Genomic DNA, 26,338 nt, shown 5'->3' on the forward strand with positions numbered 1-26,338 from the left:
TTGTCAAAATTTCATTACAGCAATTAAAGGAATTTAACATTCTGGTTTTTTAAAACTGTTTTTCCTCTGATAGCTTTACAGTATTAATTCAGAAACATGATGTCACTTGAGTAAAGATATGACAAAATAAACTTCACCAAATTCAGTTTTTCTGTTGAAGCATCTATTGCCCCTCCCCCACAGCAAACATCAAAGTTTTTATCGAGAGAAAATTCTCATTAAATTACATATTTTTGATTTTTGCCTAAGTAAAGATTACAAAACATGTCTCTTCATGAGCAGACAGTTCTCCTCTTTCCACAATAATGGCCTTTTATCTTGTGGAATCACACAGAAGCTGTAACCACATGAAAGCTTGCTGTAAATGCAATGCATTTTCTAACAGATAATTACAGAAATCATAATGCTAAGCAGACTTTCTTTTCATTAATATTCATTAATGAGCATTTTGATGTTCAAAGTTTTATTTTTTAATTAATTTATTTTTACAGCCTTCTCTTGGCAAAAACAGCCTTGCCATGGAGATTACTATTATTCTTTTCCCTAATATTTATTTACATTTCTTACTTGTGGAACAAATGCCTGGGGCTGATCTTCCATTGTGCGTTGGTGACTGAAGGCACATTTGTTAGGGAGTTGTAGTCAATCCCAGTTGCCTAGGGCTTGTTTTGTGATTATATGCCCATTTGAAAATACATGCTTGTCAAATTCATGCACTAAATTTTTAAATGCAATATCTTGTTGGCGTATCTTAGAAAAGTAATGTGTAAAGCTGGCTGTACACAGTCCTATGCAATGGTTGCCATGATGCTACAAAGGATTGTGAGACCAATCTTGTGTTGCGTTTTGAAAACAATAGACAGATAGCTTCAAATATTTTTCTTTTGCAGCAGTGCCTTGTTAGCTTTAGGCATCAAGAAAATGAGAGATACAAATTGACTGCAATTTTAATTAGAATGACAAGGAATGTAATTCTATGACTGTCAATGAAAATCTTGCATTCTTCCCTGCTATGCAAGCTGAACCTTGTATCATATTGCACATATTTCTTCAAATCAGGAGACATCCTGCAGATATTTTATAAGCAAGACTTCCATGAGGTTTCATTAGTGGTATGGATCTGATTTGGGAGCACTTTAAACTCCAAAACAGGAGCAAAAGAGTACCCCTAAACTCTACGCCATAACATAGCCCAGCAGATGCCATCAGAATAAGGCCAGAGCATGGTGGCCTTGAATAACACTGTGACCCCACAGGTATGGATTTTGCTGCCCCAGCATCAATGATCTCATGGAGGACATCATGGGGATATAAAGATAATCGCAGCAAGCTTGAAGGTTTCTAATCCCTGGTGTGTTCTAGATTATGTCATAACAGGACCTAGAGATTTATCCATAGCCTATAATGCTCCTGACCTGGATGGAACCACCTGCATAATCCCCAGCCTTGAATGATTTACTAGAAGAGGGAATATGGCAGCAAGTGTTCCAGACAAGCTAAAAGAGGCAGAGTCTGCAGGAAAACTTCTAGGTGCCAATGCATTCTTGCTGCTGTTACACTGTGCTGGATGTTTGCTGAACTAATTGGGGGTGGGGGTTAGGCTTAATTCCAAACCACAGAGAAGGTCTACCCATCACTAAATTTCTCATGTTCCATGCAGAATTTCAGGAGTGAAGATCAAATACGTCTTTGCTTCAGACTCATTATATATTAGAGCAGACTACTAAGGAACAATGTGGAAGTTCTTAACCAGAGTTTGTTAGTTTTAAATAACAACAGTGAATGGAACCACAAAGTCCCTTAGAATTGTGTAATTAATTAAATACTGTTGGTGATAAATGGGAAGCAGACAGCTACTTTGAAATTAAGCTTGATCATGTGAATCTTTACTCAGGCAAAACCCAGTTTGGTACCATTCAATTAAATCCACAGTTTTAAAATTCAAACCATAACCTTAGATATAGTAAAGAGCTTAGAAAGTGTGTGTAAAAGTTAAACCTACGAGTCTTTCTAGCTGAATCTTCAATGAAGAGAGAAGAAATATCTTCATCTACTCCCACTTCATTTTTAGCAATGCAAGTATAGGCACCTGTGTCTTCATATCGGACACTACTGATGTGAAGTTCGCTTCCATTTGCTGCAACAAAAAAGATCCACAAAAGCTATAAATTGTAACAAGCTCTGGAAAGTGAGGTTTTTAGGCTGCAGTCTTAAATGCAGTTACTTGACAGAGAGTTCCAGTGAAATCAAATAGGCTCAGAGGGTTTTATCCAACAAAGTAATTCTGTTAGCATAAGGACTTTTTCCTTGCCTTGCACACCTGCCCATCTGTTCTGGAGGACTGGGAAGAGAGAGAGAGAGAAGAGGAAAGGAAGTTCTATGGTGCAAGAGGAAGTCCTTGTGTTAACAGTAACAGGGCAACTATGTGGGATACAACACAGGGTTTCAGCCTTACAATTATGTTTTTGAACTCATTGTTCCAGAATTGAGATTGCTTACAGTTGAAGAAGTGCAGAAATACTGAGGATGAATGATTGGTTACCATGACATTGGAAAGTCACAAAAGTTTACTTATCTTTCTAAGAATAAGAGAATGTCAGTAGACAATATATTATCAGATGGATAAATCTTTGAACTTCTGATAATATTTTCATTTCTTGTATTTATTCACATATTTCTAGGGCATCTTTTAAAGCAAAGCCTTCACAAAGAAGCAAAACTGGCCATAAAATACAATGGCACATTTTGGTAACGCCAGCCACTTAAAACAACTGTCTAAAACAGTTCACCGGCCAGTAACTTACCATTAAAAATTGAAGTAAAACCACATAAAATCATTTCCATTCAGCAGCATTGTAAAACTCTTTGAAAAACATGTGGCCTTCCAGAGTCTGTTTAAAAGCCTGTACATGAATTTTGGGATATTAATTTTGATTATAGCTTTTTTAACAGGCAGTTTGACACTATGAATATATGATTCTAAAAGTGGCAATTATACAGGAATTGAGAAATTTACTGTAAACTGATGAAAAGAACTGAGAGCTGCTTTAGGGCACAGTTCCTCAGCCAGCATTTGGCTCATGGAGGGGCTTTCTGAGCAGTGTACATATTGCGTAAAGGTGAGAGGCCCACTAGTAGGATGGTACTTATGCTGCCACACACCCTTGAGGGAACAAAAAATTGTCCCACCCTGCTATCCAACAGGGCTTTGGATGTGGTGGTTTCTGTTCCATGGAGTCTCCACACCCCCCCATGTGCAACAGGCCTGCTCTGTTAACTCCAGTAACACAGAAAATAATGTTCTGTTCATTCCAATAATATGTATATGAAAAGAGATAGTGTACTGGAGGAATCCAGCATTGTGCTTTGTTTGTCAGCACAGGCATTTCAGATTGTCAGACAGAACGATTTCCCCTCTCCTTACCCCTCCTCACACATGGGATGCATGGGGTGGGGAAAGGGGAGAAAGTCCCATAGTGCCAGCAAAATCCCTTGCACAGGGCGTCCACCATTGAGACTCATTTGGTGAGTCTCAATTTGGTGAGACTCATTTGGAGACTCATCACGGAGCCAATTAATTTTCATCCCATTTGGTGCATCACAGGGCCAATTATTTTTCATCTCAACCAATACAGCAGCACTTGATCCAGATTTTACCTAAGAAGCCGTAGAAAGTATTGACTGATGTTGAATTTGCAAAGAGAAAAAGCAAAAATTCAGTTCCATTTGACGTCAGATAAAGCAAACTTTTCTTACCCTTACCTAATAGCATCAGTTGCTTAGACAATTTGGGCATGATACCAATGCCGTTCTTTAGCCAGGAGATTTTGGGATTTGGGATCCCCTCAGCATGACACTTGAGGCTGGCTGATACCCCGGGTTCTTGTGCCTGGGTTTCAGGATACACACGAATCACTGGTGGCACTGTGGAGAGAGAAAAAACAAAACAATGGGTGGCTTTAAACTAAGCTGTTAGGTGTCAGCTCTTATGCACCAACAACATACAACACGGTACTGTTGTGGCAGCTAGGGATATAGAGGACCCAAACATTATGGATCCAAACCATACATTATGTGCAATTTCATGTTTCTTTCTCGTGTGTGTGTGTGTTTGTTTTAAGGGGCTGTAAACTTTTCCTTTCCTATCATTTAACTGCTCAAGACTGCACTCCAAGTACCTTTCTGCAATGCTGGGAAATTATGTGGTAAGCCTGTATCTTTTCCCTGCAGAAAGAAAAGCACCTTTTGGGTGCATGATTTTGAGTTGACAGCTGGCAGGATGAGAAAGAGTTGGCAACCTTCCACTGGCACTCTTCTACTTTTGATTGTGTACTCTAAAGTTGACACACACACACACACACACACACACACACACACCACATTACACTGCTGCTGAAAGAGTTGCACTGACTACCAATAAGCTACTGTGCTAGGTTTGAAATGCTGGTACTGGTGTGATGGACTATGCGGCGTTAGCCAAACTGACTGTTAAGATCCGGAACCAGGGCGACCAGAAATTCCGAAGAGAATGGAGTAAATATATTGAGTACTTGAAAGATAATTGCAAAAATGTGGAGACACTAGGAGGACTGAAATAAATCTTGTAACATAATGTAAAAATAGTATCTGACCATGGACCAAAATGGACTTGATATATATATACTGAAGGACAGAAACTGGCAGTTAAAATGCGCATACAATTTATTAGAAATTGGAAAACCAGCTGAAGGGAAGGAGGGAAGTCACAAGCTCGGCAGAGCAAATGTATTTGATGTGTATCTGAAAGGCTGTTATGTTTTGTGTTTTTTTAAAAAAGAAACACAACAAAAAATATTTATGAATAATAATAATAATAAAAGCGAAACGAAAGAAGTGCCATGGTCAGATCACTTCCTGGTGCAACTGGACCTCTCTGCGACCCATCCCCTCTGCAGGGAGGTGGGACCAATTCGGATGGTCCACCCCCGCCACTTAATGGATCCAAATGGTTTCCAGAGAGTGGTAGGGAATGCTTTATCCCATGTTGATGGCCTTTCAGCTGATTCCCTGGTGGCCTGCTGGAATGTGGAGTTAACCAGGGCTATTGACTGTTTGGCTCTGAAGCGCCCTCTCTGATTGCATGGAGCCCGGACAGCCCCATGGTTTTCCACGGATCTGAGGGCAATGAAACAATCGTTGAGATGGCCAGAGTGCCGGTGGCGGATAACTCATTCCGAATCTGACCGGACACAGGTTAGAGCTCAACGTCGAGCCTACCAAGTGGTGACAGCGATGGCGAAGAAGAATTTCTTCACCGCCTCTATTGCATCTGCAGAAAACAGCAGCAGAAGACTTTTTCAGGTGGTTCACAATTTAGCGGAACCACCTGCAACATCGGGGCCCAGTACGGGCCACATGTTCTCCTGCAATGATTTTGCAAAGTTTTTTGCAGATAAAATCACTCAGATTCGGGAAGAAGTAGACTCCACCGTGGGAGCAGGGCCGGGGCGGGAGAGTGCTAGAGTTTTGTCTAGTCAAGTTGAGTGGGATCAATTCCAATCTGTTACCTCCGAGGATGTGGACAGGCTGCTTGGACGAGTGAAACCAACCACCTGTCTCCTGGATCCTTGCCCATCCTGGCTTATAAAAGCTAGCCGGGAAGGACTGGGCGATGGGCTTCGTGGGGCGGTGAATGCTTCCCTCCGTGAGGGAGCCTTCCCAGACCCGCTGAAAGAGGCGGTTATTAAACCGCTTCTTAAAAAAACCATCTTTAGATGAGGCCACAATGGCCAACTATCGCCCAGTCTCAAATCTTTCATTCTTGGGGAAGGTGATTGAGCGAGCGGTTGCTGAACAACTCCAGGCACGCATGGAAGAAGCGGACCATTTGGATCCCTTCCAGTCTGGATTCAGGCCTCATCATGGGACTGAAACTGCCTTGGTCGCACTGGTTGATGATATCCGGAGGGCTAGGGACAAAGGTGAGAGCTGTTTCCTAGTTCTGCTGGATCTCTCAGCAGCATTTGATACCATTGACCATCACATCCTTCTGGACCGTCTTGAGGGGCTGGGAGCTGGGGGCACTGTCATACAGTGGTTCCGCTCCTTCCTCCTGGGCCGTGTTCAGAAAGTGGTGGTGGGGGATGAGTGTTCAGACCCCTGGGCTCTCACTTGTGGGGTGCCTCAGGGTTCTGTCCTCTCCCCCATGCTTTTCAACATTTACATGCAGCCGCTGGGAGAGATCATCAGGAGGTTTGGGCTGGGTGTTCATAAGTATGCGGATGATACCCAGCTCTACCTCTCCTTTAAATCAGAACCAGTGAAGGCGGTGAAGGTCCTGTGTGAGTGTCTGGAGGCGGTTGGAGGATGGATGGCGGCTAACAGATTGAGGTTGAATCCTGACAAGACAGAAGTACTGTTTTTGGGGGACAGGAGGCGGGCAGGTGTGGAGGATTCCCTGGTCCTGAATGGGGTAACTGGCCCCTGAAGGACCAGGTGTGCAGCCTGGGAGTCATTTTGGACTCACAGCTGTCCATGTCCAGGTCAAATCTGTGTCCAGGGCAGCTGTTTACCAGCTCCATCTGGTACGTAGGCTGAGACCCTATCTGCCTGCGGACTGTCTCACCAGAGTGGTGCATGCTCTTGTTATCTCCCGCTTGGACTACTGCAATGCACTCTACGTGGGGCTACCTTTGAAGGTGACTCGGAAACTACAACTAATCCAGAATGCGGCAGCTAGACTGGTGACTGGGGGCGGCCGCCGAGACCATATAACACCGGTCTTGAAAGACCTACATTGGCTCCCAGTACGTTTCCGAGCACAATTCAACGTGTTGGTGCTGACCTTTAAAGCCCTAAACGGCCTCGGTCCAGTATACCTGAAGGAGCGTCTCCACCCCCATCGTTCTGCCCGGTCCAGCGCAGAGGGCCTTCTGGCGGTTCCCTCATTGCGAGAAGCAAAGCTGCAGGGAACCAGGCAGAGGGCCTTCTCGGTAGTGGCGCCCGCCCTGTGGAACGCCCTTCCAGCAGATGTCAAAGCGATAAACAACTACCTGACATTCAGAAGACATCTTAAGGCAGCCCTGTTCAGGGAAGTTTTTAACGTGTGATATTTTAGTGTATTTTTGGTTTCTATGGAAGCCGCCCAGAGTGGCTGGGGAAACCCAGCCAGATGGGCGGGGTATAAATAATTTATTTATTTATTTATTTATTTATTTATATTATTATTATTATTATTATTATTATTATTATTATTATTATATAATGAAATGCTGTTACTGGTGTGTAAACCCTAGACAGGTTGGGACCAGGATACCCAAAGGCCTGTGTCATACCCAACCAATCACTGCATTCTGTGGGAGAAAGTATCCGGGAGATGTCATCCTACCAAGAGGCCCATTCTGAATGCTGTCAAGGTCTTTAGTGTGGCGGCCCCTATCCTTTAGAACTCCCTCCCATTATATATCAGATCTCTATTCTCTTTGCCTCTTGCTGTGTCTTCTATGGAGATTTTAATCCCAGTTCATATCTGTATTGGATTTGAATGATTTTATGTACATACTGTTGTGGTTTAAATTGTTTATATGTATTTCAAGAAATGTTTATATATATATATGCATTTGTTTTAAGTGTGTAAGTGTGTGTGTTTGTATAAATCACTTTGAGGTTTGTCATGGGAAGCAGTTCACTAAATGAAATAATAAATAAATAAATAAATAACACACAAATTATTAAAAGAAACACTGGTCTTTACAGAATTCTAACATGAGAGATTAATAAGTAATTCTTGGGGGGTGGGTTGTGCTGCAAATTTGACTCTAATCTAATTGTTTATTTACTCCAAGGGCTTTTAAAAATAACCAACTCATGCATTAGAAACTGCTTGATTTTGCCATCAACAGCTCAGTCCTACATAGGTGTCAACAACTCAACGTTTTAGTAGTCCAGCCAATAAAACTATGTTTGGTTTAGTGCTGAGATGAAATGGGCAAAACTAGATTTTCAGATGGGATGTACCGTGCTGGTGGTATTTGAAGAGGTGAATTCTGTGCTTGTGGTGTGTACTAACGCTGAACTTAAATATACCCTCTGTCTTTCCCCAATGTTTTTTTCAGGCTGCAAAATTGCTGGTGGAGGGGGGAATTTTATTATTTTGTATTTTTATTTATACCTTATCTTGCCCCCTGACAGGACTCAAGGCAAGATATTTCAGAGGTTTGGGCAGGCAAAATATGGGAAGCTCTCATGAAAACTTAGGATCGGTGGTGAATGCAATCCCAGCACTGATGTGAACCTTTAAAAAAATGCACAAGTTTTTTGAGAGAGCAAGGAGCAACACCCTCATTCTTCATGTTAAAGGCAGGTGATGAAGTGGAATTGGCATGAAAACACGTTAGAATGAGGGCAGTATTCTGTGTCCTCTCCCTGGTGTCTTGTGAGTAAAAATAAATAAAACTGTAAACACCAGCAACAGGGAGCAATTTGGGCTGAATCTTCTCTGTCATAAAATACAAATTAACACCATTAACATCAGTGAGAGTTATATCTATCCTGAAGGAGCATGTTGAAGACATTGCTTTCCTGTCTGAAGGGCATTTCTGAGATGATCACAGTTTGAACATTTCTGCTACCGGAATAGATGCAATAAAAAGTGTTGTTTGAATTCACTTGTCTCTAAAGGATAGATAGAATAAGGCCCCATTTGAGGAAAACACACATTTATCAAATAGCTAGTTTGATATGCAACTGTATATAGCAGCATTTTGTATTGAAAAAGTAAATTTCACCACTGTTGAAAGCTACCTTGATTTTTCTTCTTCTCAGCACCATGACATGTTTCAGTGAATTTAGGGTAATTTCCTTACGCTGCCTCCCTTCCCCTCAGCCAAGCTAGTTTAGTCACATTGTTATGATGTCACTCACATTTGTGTTTGCCATATGTTTTGTATAGTGAAGGTTTTTCCCCTATAGCATTGTAAAATGGAGGGATGGGTTCTTATGTAACTGCATGTGTGGATTTTTGAAAATTGCATTTTTGATTTTGTATGCTGCAAAAAAATGGTGGTGGCGATACTGAGAATGCTCTCTGATCTATGGGCCCCAACCAGCCTCATATATCCAATTTAAAATGGTATTCTGAAATAGTTTTGGTTGGTGTTTAAACAAGAACTGAAGAAAGAAGGGGTTGAATCCTACATTCACTCAGTAGAGTGTGACCCAAATAAGCAAAATAAGCAAAATCTGTTAGAGTGGTGTGGAAGCGTATCTTGGCAGTTCTAGTGGAAAAATAATACACAGACACTAAAATTAGACTGGACATTGGAACCAAATCTTATACAATTTCAAAGATTCAAAAATACTTATTTTTTGTTTACAATCAGCATGCATCAAATCTTTGTGAAATTCATCTTTTGACATGAATTTGTCATTTGCGAGTGGAGGAATCCATGAAAAACTCTTATTGTTCATTCCCTCCATTATTTCATCTTGGCACTAATCTGCACACATAGTGAGAGACCTCCAATCTTCCCAGGTTGCATTTTTTGCAAGAACTTGACTAGATATTTTTAAAGTGTATCACAGAGGGGCCATATTCACCAAATTGAGCTAGCTCAGTTCATAATATTACCACAATGAAGGTACTTTCAAGAGGATGATGTCGGCTGACAAACTTTAGATGCAAGCACAATGTGTGATTTGTTGTTGTTGTTGTTGTTGTTGTTGTTGTTGTTGTTGTTGTTGTTTTTTTTTTTTTTTTTTTTTTGCGTGGTAACTCAGTTTGGAACACCAAAACCCAGAATTAAAACTTGCTAGGAACCCTTCTAATTAATATGTCCCCAGTGCTATTTTCAGAAAGGAAGAACATCTAGCAATTATATTCATCCACAATATCCCTTGAGCTATTTCCTTCTGGTGACTATCCGCAAAAAGATTCCATTATCTTGTACCTACCTACTGATCACTAAAATAGTTCTTAAGTCTATTCACCAGAACTAAAAATAGTTCTGGTGAATACTGTAAGCGATATCAGAAAGGGAAGCATGGTTTCAAGTCCTTTTGTTTACAAAGATGTAAAAAAAGACAGCTCAGGTGTAACTTGAACTAAAGTGATTGGAGGCAATTGTGGAGAGAGAAGATAGGAACTGAACCTTGCTTCCATTTTAAATCAGGCATTTGGTTTTACCTTATTTTATCCATAAAACCATCAAGGCACACTGTGCTGTTAGGATATTTTCTGCCATTCATTACAATAAGCTTCACACACCATAAGAGTCTCTAAGCAGGCTGACAGTATGCTTTCTGACTTTGCCAAGCCTACTAATCATGAACTGTCTGGAAGAATGCATGCCAGATTTGTTAGAGTCTCTCTCTGAAGGAAAGAGATTTGTGTACTGAGGCTGCTACAAAAGCCAACTTTCTCTTAGTAAATTAACAAGAATGAAAAGTCCAACATATTAATAGCACTATGCTCCTGAGCAATTCTCATTACAGCCATGGGCAAACTAATTTTAGCACACATTACATCATATCTTTAAATAGGCATGAGAGTAGCATCCTCATTTAATATAACCTGTTTTCAAAGGATATCTATAAAAGGAAATAGGCAAACTCACTGAGGGTTTTGTTAACATGGGCAGATTGATGATATTTAAACAAATCTGTTAATTACCTAATTTCTTTGTCCCTTGAATCTAGGGTAGAACAATGCAAAATTATGTGCAGATGGTAACATACTGAAGGCATATTGCATCTGAGGAAAAAAGCAGGTTGGCTCATTAGGAAAAAATAACAATCAAATTCATAGGAGGTTATGATTCATAGGCAGTTTTGTCTGTATGAAAAGCAAGTAGATGAATGCTGGGCTGTTTTTCTTAAACACTTCTGGTACGAATGCCCATCAATTGTGCTAACCTGACTTTCTTGACTGACTTTCTTTCTTTATAGCCTGATTCATCACCAGCCATTTAAGCAAAGAATGTGGCTTGATCCTTGCAAGTGCTTGATAGCATAACGGCAAGAGTATTTCTTTCCTTAGTGAATAATGCTAATTAAAGCTAATCAACACAAGCAGAACAAAGATGAAGCTCTATAACTTTACTTAAACAAGCAGTGCTCGAAATGAGCAAAGCAAAAGACCCATTTTTTAAAAAAAGTGAGAGTTTAAAACACCCACCACTTTGATCCTGCTTCAGGTGTTGTTTTTGGAACGAAACTATTGTTCTCCTATGCTGAGAATTGGGCAAGGTAAATATGCCCCTGTTGGACTTCTCAGCAGAATCTTAGCTACTATATGCCTTAGATGGGATTCGGAGGCATCATTTTGAAATGGTTCCAGTTGTTTTTTGGAGTGGGGTAAGGCCCTACTCCAGAAGACTCCATTTCTGGTGGAAATGGCATGTGACACTTCAATGGCATATGGTGACCCATAATGATCAGCTTTGTTTCCTCATTATATTTATCATCTACATGGAATTACTGGTACAATTTTTGTGGGGGAGTTTTGCATCCCAGAAGCAAGACAGCAAGCTGGAAAGCCAGAGAGGCAGTGAAATGGTTGATCTCTGCTGGAATCCAAGGCTGTGGCTATGGGAGAAGCAAGACCCTTTGGGGGTGTTAATGCTGTGGACCCCTCTACTGCAAGCTCAGGTTGTATATACGTGTAAATAAACCATATATCATAAAGACACCACCATCTCTGCTGTGCCTCATTCCCAAAAGGAAACAAGAGCCCTGGGTAAGCACTTGGAACCCCTGGAATCTGGTACCATTTGGAGTGGCGTGCAACAATATTATATATCACATATTATTATGATTTCTTTACCCCCCCCCCCTTCATCCTAAGATCCCGGGGCAGTTTACAACAATCAAAACACAGTATCAGAAATGCTTTAATCTACTTCTCCCTGCCTAAGTCTCAAAGCAGCTTACAGTGATAAGAAATATACAATATATAAAATTTAAATATATAAATTCAACCTCAGAAATTTAAAGCCTCAGAAATTTGAGATCTCAGGAATTTGAACGAATAACATCAGAATATTTTAAAACGTCAGGAAAGCATTCATGACGCAAGGGCCTTTTGAAAAAAAGTGCTTTAACCAAGTATCTGAAACTCAGCAGGGATGGTGCCTGTCTGACTTCCAGGAGAAGGAGAAGAAGACGAAGAAGAAGAGTTTGTATTTGATATCCTGCTTTATCACTACCCGAAGGAGTCTCAAAGCGGCTAACAATCTCCTTTCCCTTCCTCCCCCACAACAAACACTCTGTGAGGTGAGTGAGGCTGAGAGACTTCAGAGAAGTGTGACTGGCCCAAGGTCACCCAGAAGCTGCATGTGGAGGAGTCGGGACGTGAACCCAGTTCACCAGATTACGAGACCACCGCTCTTAACCACTACACCACACTGGCTCCCTCCACACAGTAGGAGGGAGTTCCACAGAGATGGCTCCACAACACAGAAGGCATGACTTCTAATACTAATAGTGCTCCCCAGGGCTTTTTTCCAGAGGGAACTCACTGGAACTCAGTTCCAGCATCTCTTAGGTAGGTGCCATTGCCATTCTAAGAGAAAGAGGGAGGCATTTATGGTGAGTTCCAGCACCTCTTTTTCTAGAAAAATAGCACTGGTGCTTCCCCAGGTGATCTCAGTGATCAACTTGGAATGTACAGGGTAAGGTGGTCCTTAGTCTGGTACTCCTGTTTAGCTGTTCCTCAAAACGTAAGACCTGGCCACAGTAATTCATACAGCTTAGTTACATGCAGGTTGGATTATTGTACTATGTTCAACATGGAGTTGCCTTGAAGGTGACATTGGTAGGGTTGTCATATTTCAAACAGTGAAAATCCGGACGGAAAAGTTGTTGAGCTAGACATTGGGAAACTTTAAAATGTAGCTGCAAGGCTCATGCTCATGGGTGCTTGGCCACGGGGTCGTATGTCACCCATTCTACTACAACTGCGCTAGTTGCCAATGTGCTTCCAAGCACAAGCTATAGTGTTGGTGGTTATCTTTAAAACCTTAAATGGCTTGGCTCTAAAATACTCAAGGAACCACTTCCTTCTGCAACAGCCTGCCTAATCTCTACATTCTGGTTTTTGTGTTCTCCTTCCTGCAACCAGCATTATATAAGACCTTATCCTGGGAGGTTTATTTGGCCTCTTCCCTCACTGCCTTCCATCGATTGGTGAAAACATTTCTGTTCCAGCAAGTTTCTGCCTGGCAGGTGGTGTATTATACAGTGCACTCTGTTCGGGGGGTTTGTATGCTGTGCCTGTTTTAATTTTTTATATCGGCTTGTTTTATATTGTTCTTTTATTATGGGAATCAATAGTTAGCATCTGGACAGCATACTGTATTTTAACCGTCAGCTGCTCTTAGCAGTGCAAAAGCATTCGAAGGGTGAGGTACACATTTCTAAATAAATAATCCATATTTCCTTTATCAACATCCATGCTCCAGTCTAGAGTCAGAAAACTCTCTCTCTCTCTCTCTCTCTCTCTCTCTCTCTCTCTCTCACACACACACACACACACACACGGCTTCTTTTATGCTGAAGGGATTATTCATTCATTTCACTAGAGCAGAAAATGTCCCTCTTGGTCTCCTTACTTTCTCTTCAGTTGAAACGAATGAAGATGTCTCTTCATGCAATAACATCTTCACTATCATCATCATCATTAATGTGCTATTCAGCTAAATTCATTTACCTGAGAGCAAGCTCTATGGAATTCAATGAGACTTCCTTCTAAGTAGGCATGTCAAATTTAAACAACAATAATATTTCCCTCTCCATCTTCCCACAGAGTGATTTACCAAGTGAACCTTAAAAGCTTTGCAAAGTAGTCATTGTTGTTAGACCTCTATTATTTATTAATTTAACATCCTTTTTTAAAATAATGAACGACACACTTTCCTAAGGCAACTCACAGCATTAAAATAGCGTAACAGCAACACACCAATTAAATATGTTTGTGGCTGCAACAGTATAGCTATATACAAAAGCACCATAAAACACACTTGTAAAAAGCCTTATGGGTTGTTCTGAAATGAAGTTCTCAATGGGCATCTAAAGACAGGAAAAGGGGAGACTTGATGAGTCTCCCTGGGTAGAGAGTTCTATAGCTGTGCAGATACCATTGAAGGTTGTCTTCTTGGGATCTGCCTGTTCAGTTCTAGCTAGTGATGGGCCGGAGAATAGGGCTGCAGAAGGCTTGGATAGGTTTCTATAGGTGCATGCTTTCAAGGTGGTTGTTCCAGTGACAAAAGTAACAAAGACTTCAGTGCCATATGATCAAGACTTGTCAACTGGAATTAATAAAGGCTGAGGTATCGCCTTATTTCTCTGAGGATCCGAAAGAAGTATGGAACAAAGCTTTCCCATATGTTTCAGCAGCAGCCCTGAATGCACACATTTATCCTGTGAAAGGATTGTCACTAGTCACCTGCAGTACTGAATCAAAGTTCTCCATTAAAATTGCCTCAAAGTGAAATTACTATGTCACCATTTCAGAAGGATTAGTGGGCACTGCACATTAGTCTTTCACTTTCCATAGGAGCATTGGACTTCCAATACACTCCTGATTTCACCCAACCTCTTTTAAATATTTTACTTTTATTCCCTTAAATGGAGGATTCAGAGACGACATGAGGGTGATGGCAACTGCCAGTTGTGCACTGAAAGCAAGGAATGAATGTACCAATCTATCTGTGACTGAAACCAAGAATAAATGGGTGAGACATAAGTGAGGAGTTGAACTAGGGCCAAATTTTATTTAAACTAAATCTACAGAGTGGGAACCTAACTTAAGCTCAACCTTGGGTGAGTCAAGCCCTGCCCATTTCAAGGCACATGACAAGGCATAGCTCCAAAGCCAGGGCCCCTTCCTGCCCCACCCCATCCAAGGCCCCATAACTCTGGGAAGATGTGGCAGGTGGGTCTCCAGAACAGGCTAAAGGCTTGTCCACACCTGGCCTAGGAAGCATGGGCCAGAGTGGTTTTCTGCTTGTCCTGTGCTATCTAGACACGGGTCCAAGTGGTTTTGCCTTTGCCTTACTGCTTTCCCCCCAGGAAACCTGCTCTGTGGAAAACTCGATTGCCATTTGCTCTGATTCAGCACTAAAGTATGGGTTTTCCAGGGGAAAGAAGTGGGGCAAATGGAAGTGTGGATGAACCCTATGACCTTCACAATCCATAGCAGTGCCTAAGGGTGCTCACCTGTTGCCGTATCTAACCTTAACCTTTCCCACACCTCCTTGCCAGCAGTGTGACCGACAACCATGAAACCAAACCTATCTATTTAACAGCACTGACCTCTAAACACGAACACCTCCTGAATCCAGTACAGAGTAGGGGGAAATAACCCCTGTTTGCCCAAATGTGCAAGCAGGCAAATTCTACTCAGATTCATATGTAAAGCTCTCAGCTGAAAGAACATTGTGATGTTGCATCAATGATTTACATGGACAGATCGCTCATATGCCGTTTGTGATCTAAAACTGGAGGAACTTTTCTACCTTTCTGTTTTTCTTCTAAATGCCAGATTGCCACACATTACATTGTTCCAAATGGCTGTCTATTACTAGGGAGCTCTCTTGGATGATCTCTGAAATTGGATTGAGGAGCCAACCACCTTTGGTAGCCATTTTCATGGAAGACGTTACGATGATTTATGTCAACTTATTCTACGGAGCAGCAACCAAGGAAAATGATTCCTGGCACTCAGGGGTCTTTTGGTTTGCAAACTATCCATTTTCATGGCAGATTACTGTTTTATGAGGCTCTTTATCCCCCAAAAAAGCTTTCTGTTAGAAATGATAAATGGCTTTTCTTTCGCTAAACTTGATGTATAAAATACAAAACTCTAATGTGATATGAGCACATATAAGGGGAGAAAGCATATTACCAGCATACCTACGTTTCTTTATGACCCCTATTAACTATTCACAGGCACAGAGTGCATTGAACCAGATTCATTCCATCTTCTTGAAAGAAATGTTGTGAAAGAGAGCAGAACTTAGAGAAACATCGATAGTTTTACTTTTCACAAAATGGTGCTGTTTCAAACTATCCTATTCAAAATGTCCCATATTTTACTTAATGCTCCTCTTTCACTCTCTTTCAACAGACTGGGAAGCTCTGTGTCATGTGTCTTTCCCACACAACTTTGGTAATGTCAGAATCCCCTGCTGACAGAAGATCCCCACACAATGCAGCTTTCCCCCACATTTCTCAGAATTTATCAGTGGTGGCTGGTGCCTATTGGTTGAATGGAAGGGTGGGAGACCAACAATAGGTGGAGCCAGAACCAAAGTGAGGCAGATCAAACTAATACTAGTTATTTCCCATCCTTCCCGCTGAGTTCTTTAAGGGGCAACATTGAGACTAAGGAGTACAAAGCCGACAGACAGTATCACCCCTCGGACTGATTGTAAGAAAGAAGACAGACAGGTGGGGACTGGCTGAGGGCAGACAGAGGTTGGTGGGGCAGTGCCCCATTTACCCTAATGGACCAGCCTCCACAGGGACTGATCCAGTTCCTGGTAGATTTAAGGCTGACAAAGGAAGGAGTCCTTTCTCTGATTCCTCCCACACGACTTGGGCTTTTTGACTGCTGGAGCAGTCTTGGAAAGACACCTTCTGCATCATCTCCCATGCTGCTCAGATAATGCTAGGTCCACACACCTGTTCTTACAGATTATGTACAGGTTCTAAGGGCAGACATATGAAACTTCTGTGCCATATGCATATTCCTTAGGATAGTGTCTGCGCTATCCTAGTGTTACAGCTGCTGGATAATCTTCCTTTTGTATGGCAGATGAGTAGCTAATGGGCAAGGATAGCTGTCTGATGCTTTCTCGATGAAAATAATTCTTAAGAAATAGGTAGTGATGTCTCTAGAGAGATTTGAATGGGAGAATGATTGGAAATAAGAAGGTGAGTGACATCGCCATCTTCTTCAGTTGATATGGGAAGCTGATGTAAGGAAAGAGTGCAAAAAAGAACAAAATATGCTTTACAGGATGAGAGAGAAAGGGAGGGAGGTTGAGCCTCCCCCACCAGCAAAGTGTCAGTCCCCAAACTGGAAGATACATAATGAAAAATAACACACTTCTCTTCAACAATAGAAGGAATGCGAACTGGGCACCATGTTCATGGAATTGGTCACAGGTGTGCTAAATGGGTGCAATATTCAGTGCGAAGTGAAAGTGCACAAACGAACTATTGTTGTTTATCAACATAATCCTTAAGTATTTGTGGGTCACATTTTGTGATAGGGAAAAAAGAGGTTTGCACCAGCATTTACTAAGATCTACAGACTTGCCCCACAGGGTGCCTTTGCTTTGAGATAAGGAAAAGGAATAGGCCTAAATATTTAGTTACTGTTAGCGTATTTGTGTGAACATTGGGAGTATGTATGGCAGAGCTTCTGCTTTGTATGCAGAATGTCCTAGGTCCTGTTGCTGACATCTTAAAGAAGGGCTGGAAATGTCTGAAACCCTGGAAAGCTGCTGTGGGCAGTACTGAGCGAGATGAACCAATGGCCCAATTTGTTATAATAAAGCAGCTTCTTACAATCTGAATTACTGGTCCAGGTTCTTTTCTGAAATAGGTATTATGGTATGGCTCACAATGGCAGCAGCAAACTAGAGCATTATTTTCCCGAATGCTGATTCTCTATGCATTTAAAATATATTATCATATGCTATTATATTATCTGTCATTTTCTGCTAAGTTCACTGTTTATATTTTAGTCCAATTGCATGTTCCTTGCCTTTGTTAGTATTCTGCCTTTCAGTCCAAGGAAAAGGCTCAGACCTTGTCCTTGGACTGCAAAACTATGAAATGCAAGCAATCCCTGAAGAAGAACCCATCTTGAAATGCTAGCACTGCCTTCTGTAGGTTAAACAGCATTGTTTTGCTATCCCTTTTTGATCCACTGCCCCAACATCAGTTGCCGGAACATGTAATCACTGGAGTGAAAAAGAAGAGTTGTGCAATGGGGGTGAAGTACATTAAGAACTGCAACAAGGCACTTTGGGGAGAAATCTCAAGAGGTAGCATAAGAACCTTCCACACTGCATCAGACAAATCTTTCTCACAGGCTCTGGCATCACTCTGCAGTGTTGCATAAGACTCCAACACCACTCTGTCGAAACTGATGTCCACACACTTGACATGTTTGCTAGCACTTGGCTGTTTGGACGTATTACAAGGCAAACAAGGAAGAAGATTTGTAACGAGAAGGATGCCCTTTGAGGAGAGGATGCCTCACAGGGTTTTACAGATATATATAAAAGCAAACATGAAACTCACTTCCCTGTGCTTTCATCTACAAAGAACATATACCCCCCTCTCAACTTGTTGTATCTGAAAAGACAGGTTGGAGGAAGCCTTGGATTTGATCTACTGTCTACAATGTCCCACTCTGTGCAATCATCTTTTGAAGTTTCAAAGCCTTCTGGGGCTTGGATTCTCAGGGATGGCAACAAATCTACATTGCTGCCTGACACCAGTAACATTCCAGAATATCTGAAAAGATACAGAGGAGCAAGCTGTTTGGCTTATGTATTTATTAACATTTTAACCCTGCCCTTCCTCCCAGAGTTGCCTAAGGTGGAAAACAACAAAGAAAATACAAAAAATAAAATATACATTTAAAATGCTACCCCCCCCCATCCAGCATTTATCGGAAATTATCATTAGCAGGCTACTTGGTATCATGGAGCTGCAGCAACAGACACTCCTGGAAGAGGTATTACTGCTGCAGACCAGGAGGGTTTATGTATTTGTGCTGGATTGGCTCTATCTGTGTGCCTGCACAGCCCTGATCTTGCTGCCTCAGACTTCCTGGTAAAAGCAACAATGGCATTCCTGCCAGGAGGTATTGCTGCTGCTGCTGCTCTGCCCTGCTGGGCAAACCACTCCTCGTTATCACACAAAGAACATTTTAATAAGGGAATTCTTTTCCTCCCTGAAACATGCACAGCCCACCTAGCTGCATATATATGAACACACACACAAAACGTAAGTCAAACCAATTTGTTGCACCCAGCCACAATGGATTAACCACACACTGTTCCTTTAAGCAGAGCCCATCCTGCAAGCTCATCTCTTCTTTTCTTCGGCTGGCCTAAAAACAACAACCCTGCTTCAGACTTGTGTTTGGAGCCCTGTCTGGAAGCTGCATATAGCCCTATTCATAAAATGGCAGCTAAAATGGCAGTGACCAAGAAAAGAAAACTTTACCCCAAGGAAACAGTTGTCGGCCCACGAGATTGATGATAACTGACAAAGGCCTGGGAAACTTTCATAACCGCTCTACTGATAAATTGTATTAACTGTAGATCAAGGGTAGGCAGACTTCAGGACCGATGGATCTACTTTGTTTTTGAGAACGCTATGAACCAAGCCAAGGGTAAGACACAGGGCCTTATCCAGTACTGTCTATGCAGGAGTGAAATACTCATGCAATTGATTTCACTTTCCTGCACACCCTCAAAATCTGCTTCCGGTGATATGGGGACCTTCCAGAGCAGATTTCTGGGGTATACATGGGGCTCTATGAAGTGGAGGAGATAAAAGTGAAGGCCTGTTGCACAATCAGAAGGAAAGGTGCCTTTTTGCTGTTGCCATTCGGAGTCAGAAAGCCTTACGACTGCAAATCAGCCAGAGATCTCCCAGTAGCTCCCAATCCACTTTTCACCCATCACTGCTATAGATTAAAAAAAAATTAACAAATATTTTGTATATCTCTTCGGTTGATCTCTCTATCGCTGCTTTCTTTTCCCTTGCCGTTTCTCAATGTGTAAATTAACAATATAACAGGTTTCTTTCCCCTTCTGCGGGTAGCAGTGAAAAGATGCGGTATGCTTTTGTTTTGTTGCTTTTGTGAGAACAATATTAACATTCAGCATTGCTCACAGGAACATTTCAGCGAATTGTCACATGTGCCATTTACTAACCATTCACCTGAAGAATGTGGGTCTGATACAGTTCTTCATAGCCATAGGCATGACACGTGTAATTGCCCATGTGAATAGTTGTTACCTTGGTGATGTAGAGAGAATCATCTTCTCCAAAATCCTGTAAGTAACAAAAGACAAGGGAGGGGAAAAGACCTATCATTTAGCAATTTTGTTTTAAATGCTGCAGGTGGCTATGCTAACACTTTGCGTGTTTTGACAGTTGCTCAGCTTTCAATGGGGCTTACATTTTCAACATGGTATTTTTACATACGCAGATTTGTAAGATGGAATGAATAAGAGATAACCTGCCAATACATAAATGTGAGAAACTAAAACTAACTCATCTGAAAAGCTCCCTGGCTTCTAAAAATAAAATAAAATAAAATGGGACTCTTATATAAAATGATGATAATCCAGCCTGACAATTGAATACTTGACAAATTACAAGGCAAACTGTTTTTGGGATGTGGTTTTAGTTTATGGATACGGTTAATGAAAGCACTGCCTACTAAATGAAGCTCTGAAACAGGCTTTCAATTATTTGCAAGAGCATTGTGTGTCAGTGATTTCTGCTATTGTTCAATAAACCTAGTTACAAGTTAAGAAGAAGAAAGGGCATTTCCTTTTTAAAAATCCTTTTGATTTTTAATTGGCTAAAATGTGCTTTATTTTTTGCTTGAAAAAAAGGAGAAGAACTCTGCTCTGTACTTCTAGTTCTTATGGTGTAATTTAGAATTATAATTATGTTAGAAAAGCTGAAATATTTGCTAGGTTTCAAAATGTGGCTCTGTTGGCTTTGCGTTCTGCTTATCGGTTTACTGCAAATGATGCTTCATAAGCCTATATATCGAGGAATAAACACAGGCTGCAGCTTTTCTTCTGCTTTCATTAGCATGCAGGATTTTGCTGAAGTGCTGATACTTTTATACAAAACCCAAAAGTACACATTTAAAAACCATACTTAATTAAGTTAAAGAATGATTTCCCCCTCCCTTAATTAGCTTAATGTATGACACATGCTAAATAAAACCCTTTACGTGCAGAGCCTTAGTGTCTTATATACCTCCAATTATGCAATAAGGCTAATAAAACATCAGGCAGAAAATAATCATGAATGCGAGGGCAAAGAGTTTAACTCTTCAGACCCAATAAAAGACTTCAGAACTCTGAGAACTGAGACATAACAGGTGGGGAACCAGCAGCCCTCCACATGCTGTTAGGCCACACACCCCATCATCCCTTACCATTGGGCATGCTAGCTGGGGCTGATGGAAGATGGAGTCCAAAAATATCTGGAGGGCCAAGTAGGAAAGTGCTAAATAGGAAAGCAATCAATATGCAGGTCCAGCAGTGGCGAATGAGGAGGAAGGCAGTGCTGTGTTTACTGGGATGGGGCAGGGTGAGATGGCAGTGAGCTTGAGGAAGCTCTGGATTTGTAACATGTAGCTCCCTTGACCTCACACTGCCTTTCCCTGCACCATCCATGTCTGGCAAGAGGCAATAGAATCAATGTCAGAAGGTGGTTGTCCCTTTGTGTACCACTGCTGCTAAGTATGTAGTCTGCATTTTCAAACATGAGTGGTGTGTTTCCATGGCCCAAGCCCCAAGGGCACTCAGTTAGTTCTAGGTTTTAAAAAGCAAACACTGTGTGAAGATTGTGAGTTGTTAACTGTTCTCACACATGTGGTACCTCATATTCGAACCAAAGTTCAAGAGGATATGAGAGCAAGCTTCTGAGCTGCACCAGTTCCGAAAGCAGACTTTGATGGAAGTACCAGTGTTACCAGGCATTGTTATGCTTGAAATATTATAGTCTAGATTGAATTTAAATCAATAAAAAGTAGATGGCTACTTTTATGAGATGATTTATAAAAGAGCTGAAGAAAAACAAAGCAATAAAAATCCTCTGTCATTCATGTGTTGCTTCCTAATAGACATCTCTGATTAATGTTATGAACACTTGGTTGGTGCTCTAAAATTGTCTTTTTATGGATGATCTATTTTACTCTGATGCATAGTATGAGCAAATACATTTTTCAAAGATGTAAAGTCCTATTTTATTATTTCATTCCCATATACCAAAGAGAAGCTTTTGCCTAAGGACATAATTTATGATGCTTAAACTCTATTTTTGATTCTTTGCAATTAATGCAGGCTATATATTTGCAGTGCTTATAATAAATTATGCCTGCAAAATAAATATCCTCTCTTTGATATGTAAGTATTACTGGGAACTTCCAGTGTGGTACCAAAAGAGAAAGGCTCATATCCAGGAGACCCCAGAAAATTAGGTGCCCACTGAAGAAATGTGTGAAGCCCTACAGAGGATTTTTGGAAGAAAACCCTCTTATCTTTTAGACAGCTGTGGTTCTCCTCCAAAATTCCAAAGACTGACATTTCTCCAGACATTATTAAAACACTTTTAAAAGGATGGTAGACCCTCCCTCACACCCTTATCAAATGGACACAAATTCGTTAATCAAAGGGCAGTGAAGGAATCACTCAGAATCCTTGCCTTATTGCTAATAAATTGTATCACACTTGTTATTGACTTCTGAAGTAAGATATTCAAAATGGCCCCACTGTCCAGTGTTCACCAAGGTGTCCATGCCAGGTCTACAAGGCAGCTCAGGGATCTCCACCCAAGCCAAAGGCTGCAGAAGGTGAATCAAGACTGCTGCCAGCCCCCATAATGCCTCGGACTGCCTGTCTATTAAATTCTTAAATTCCCTTACCGTCCTGCTCTGAGTCCAAAGCAGACCAAGTAAGTACATATATCAAGAGCAAGTAAGTACATATATCAAGAGCAAATCAAAGGATCTTGAAGGATCGTGAAGAAGGAATTCCATGGGTCAATCAGGCACTCCCCTAAAAATTATTACTCAGGCCTAGCAAAAAAACTAGAAAGAGTGGATGCTGCAAAATAGAAGGTTAAGGGCTGGACAGCAGGCTTAAATAGCAGCCTGAACGCTCTTCTCCTGCCCAGGTAATTCCCAAGGAAGAGACCAATTTCCCTCATCTCCCAAGAAGGCATGTGTGGCAAATTCATCCCTGCTAAAAAGCAGGCGTGGCATTGTGAAATTGTTCGTGGCTTTAACCGAATGTTTCCTTTCCATGTTTCCTTTTCACGCTCCTATATTCTTTTCAGTGACATATACACATAGCAGCAAACTGCTTCCTTCTTGGTCTGCCTCACTTTCCCCACTTTGAAATAAAAGTCTGTATCCTCTAGTGGGTTTCTTTTACATTTTACAAATACCCTTGGAAAAGAATATTGCTTAAATGATCCCAGTACACTTTCAAGCTTTGTTAGTTTAAAAACCAGCATTCTGGATTGATCTCGGCTTGCTTTTATATTCAATAATCCTTTAAAAGCCACAACGGTGCACAGACAATTTAAAAAACAAAACAATGTCTGGCTAACTGTCAGGTTCCTTTTCTGTAACTCCTTTCTAGAACAGCTCCAATGTTTTAGTTTCTTATCAGAACTATTTTCTATTCATTCACCACCCTTTCTTTCTTTTACATTTCATTTCATTATTTATTTTTGCAGAGCTGAACTTGCAGAAATTTGGCAGGTGAAACCTCTCCCCATTGCACAATTGTTAATGACACACAGCTCTGGAATCATGGGAACCCTACAGAATGATGTGGAACTGACTGCACGAGTTACTCTTACACAGTAGGTTTTTCTGCCTCTGCTGGAAGTGGACTGCAGTTGCAGGAACCCCTTCTCAGAGGGTTTGTTGTTCTTCATGATAGTGCTGGCAGGTCCTGTTATGGATGTGGTGGTAGCTGTTTGTGGGGCATGTACCCACTGGCTCATTTTCCTTTGGCCTCTTCCTTACATCAGCACCAGCACTTTATAAATACCTGCTTAAAGGGTGACATGTGAGGCCTTGTCATATTAGTTTGATGATCAAGTGCTTCTATTGCCAGTAATTACCAACAGCTGTCAAAAGGTGGATGTCAATCTCCGTTTAATGATATCGGCTTAGCTTTTTAACCCGTCAAAATTAATGTGATATGAAGTATCTCACACAAACGAAGAAGAACAAGGTAATCAGTTTTGTTGGGTGGCAAGATCTGTGTCACAGATAAGGTGTGATCATTTTCTCGTATTGTCACAGACAATCGTACAGATTATACACTCAGAAAACTGTTCTTTTTTTCTTAAAGCGGGGAGAAGGAAAATGATGCAGAAGGAATAATATTTTAAAGAACACTACCACAAAGGTTAAAATATCACAAAAAACCAGACAATTATACTTAAGACAGAACTTTTGCCAACCTTTCAAATTGGGAGAGAGAGTGAGAAACCTTGTTTTTCAGGTGAGTATCACAATTTAATTATGAACAATGAAAATAGGTCGAAGATAATTGCTAATAAGCTGTATGCTGGGTGTGAACAGTAATAGAAACAGATTATCCATCAGGAGTCAGAGTCATTCACCCTGGATGCTAATCTTAAAAGAAGGGTATTGATGGGTGAAATGGAAGCACCAAAGAGAATGGGAGATTCTCCTTCCTCCATCCCAGTTCCCTTAAGGGGTTGGCTTCATTCATGAAAAGGTTGGTCTTGCAGGAGAATACTCTATATAGGACATGTAGTTGTATAAAGAACAGATTGAAGCACTTTAAGGGATCAGTAGTTCCACCTGAGGAGCCCAGCATGTCTTTTCCATGCAGATATGGAATCCAAAGCAATTCTTTGCCTAAATAGGGACTTACTTAACAGGGAAATCAGAGAGATGGAAAAGATCCAACAGGTAATGCAGTCCCTTTGTCAGCTTACCTTGCTGGATATGGAGGGATAGGTTGTCAGGTCAATATCTCAATTACCCAAACTATGCTCTGCTTTTCGTCACAAATGCTGCCACCCCCAAAACCTTTATTTTGACTTTTGATGGGCAATAAAAGGGCAGGATGATCCCCCCCCCCAGAAGCTGCTTCTGGCCCCTAACATTACAACCACTGGCTATAACACTGGACATCCCCCAAAATACAGCTGACAAAAGAGTTATGCACAGCCTCATATGATTTCCTTCAGTGCTAGAACTCTGGCTCATATTTATTATTGTTGTTGTTGGTGGTGGTATTAATTGCACTCAACAGAGCACCTGTTTTATTTAATGGAGAAGGACTTATAAATGATAGCTTTTACTAGTTTTGTTCTGAAAATATTGCTTATTCTTCACAATATCAGAAACATTATTGTAATGATGCCCACATGATTGTAAAACACAAACCACCCTAGCATCTAATGAGATCTGTCTCTTGCAAAATCTCCAGTGTCTATCACTTTGAAAATTACTTTCTCCATACTAATCAAATTGTCCCTAATCTTAATTCTTACAATAGACTCATGAGTGATTAATGTAAACACAACCAATAAACATCTAAATTAGTTATGGACACCTAAATCATTTTCTTTGGCCCTCTTAATAATTCATTTCCAGAGACAAGCTGGGAATGTACGTTTCATTAGCATTGTTTGCTCTTGGTCTTACTCCGTGCTGATCAATTCTGAAATTTAAGGAAAGCAAATATGTAGATTTCTTCCCCTCAGGTGAAACTTCCAAATAGTTTCTAGGAAAAACATAAGAGGCATGGAACTTCTCAGTGAGATATCTATTCTGGGAGGGTTTGCACTCCCTCTGAATGAATGAGCTATAAAGCTAAATCATGTGTGGGGTGGCCTAGCCATCACTCAGCAGATTTTTTTATTCCTGACTCCTTTGGGTTTAAGGTGACATCCCCACACTGTATCTAGCCTGCATCGTGAGGTCTCTGCACCATATCCAGTCTGTTGTTTTGGGCCTATCCTATCTGTTTTCATGAAACAATATGGATGTTCCTTTGCTTTTGGTATGTGAGGTACAATTCTGGGTAAACTGGAGTTGAGGAAGCTACTGAGATTCTTTGGTTTTCAAACTTTAAACTTCCAGGGAAGTTTTTCCACATTGACTCTTCTGCCAGCAAGAAGCAGAGGGCTTTGAAGTTCTTTAAGATGAGTGCCAAGCACATTTGAATGCCCTTGCCAGGCCTCTTCAACTTCACTGCTGCCCTGAAGGAACAAAGAGTGTGCCCTACAACAAACCCCAGTAGGTGATCGCAGGAGTAGTGAGCAAGGTGCCTTTTAGGGAAGCATGTCTGCTATTACTGTTAATTCTACTGAGAAATTCCAGATAAGTTTCAAAGGAATCCCAGGATTCTGAAGAGTACAAATTGTAAATCATTTTCTACTGCTTTATTTTAACATTTATTAAGCATTTAACTTTAAAAGGTTGCATATTTGACATCATGTTCTTGGCCTAGGCAGTAAAGCCCTGCAGTGTTAACGTCCACTGTTAGCATCTTGGATCTGGCAGAGAGAACACCCTTTGCACGCTTGA

General features: G+C 41.1%; 1 protein-coding gene across 3 annotated transcripts in view; it reads right to left on the reverse strand.

The window, feature by feature from the left end:
* The window catches only part of FSTL4 (follistatin like 4), a 353,517-nt gene that overhangs the window by 16,596 nt on the left and 310,583 nt on the right, over positions 1-26,338 (reverse strand). For 2 of the 3 annotated variants that reach the window (XM_079968104.1, XM_079968103.1), the window contains exons 8-10: positions 19,941-20,061; positions 3,763-3,924; positions 2,003-2,137 (exon numbers count right to left, since the gene is read on the reverse strand). In XM_079968104.1, coding sequence (XP_079824230.1) covers positions 2,003-2,137; positions 3,763-3,924; positions 19,941-20,061 — 418 coding nt within the window. The remainder of the gene's footprint in view (positions 1-2,002; positions 2,138-3,762; positions 3,925-19,940; positions 20,062-26,338) is intronic. The other variant, XM_079968105.1, reaches the window with a different exon arrangement.

Source organism: Podarcis cretensis (assembly GCF_951804945.1).
Source record: "Podarcis cretensis genome assembly, chromosome: 2".
NCBI classification, from domain to species: domain Eukaryota; kingdom Metazoa; phylum Chordata; class Lepidosauria; order Squamata; family Lacertidae; genus Podarcis; species Podarcis cretensis.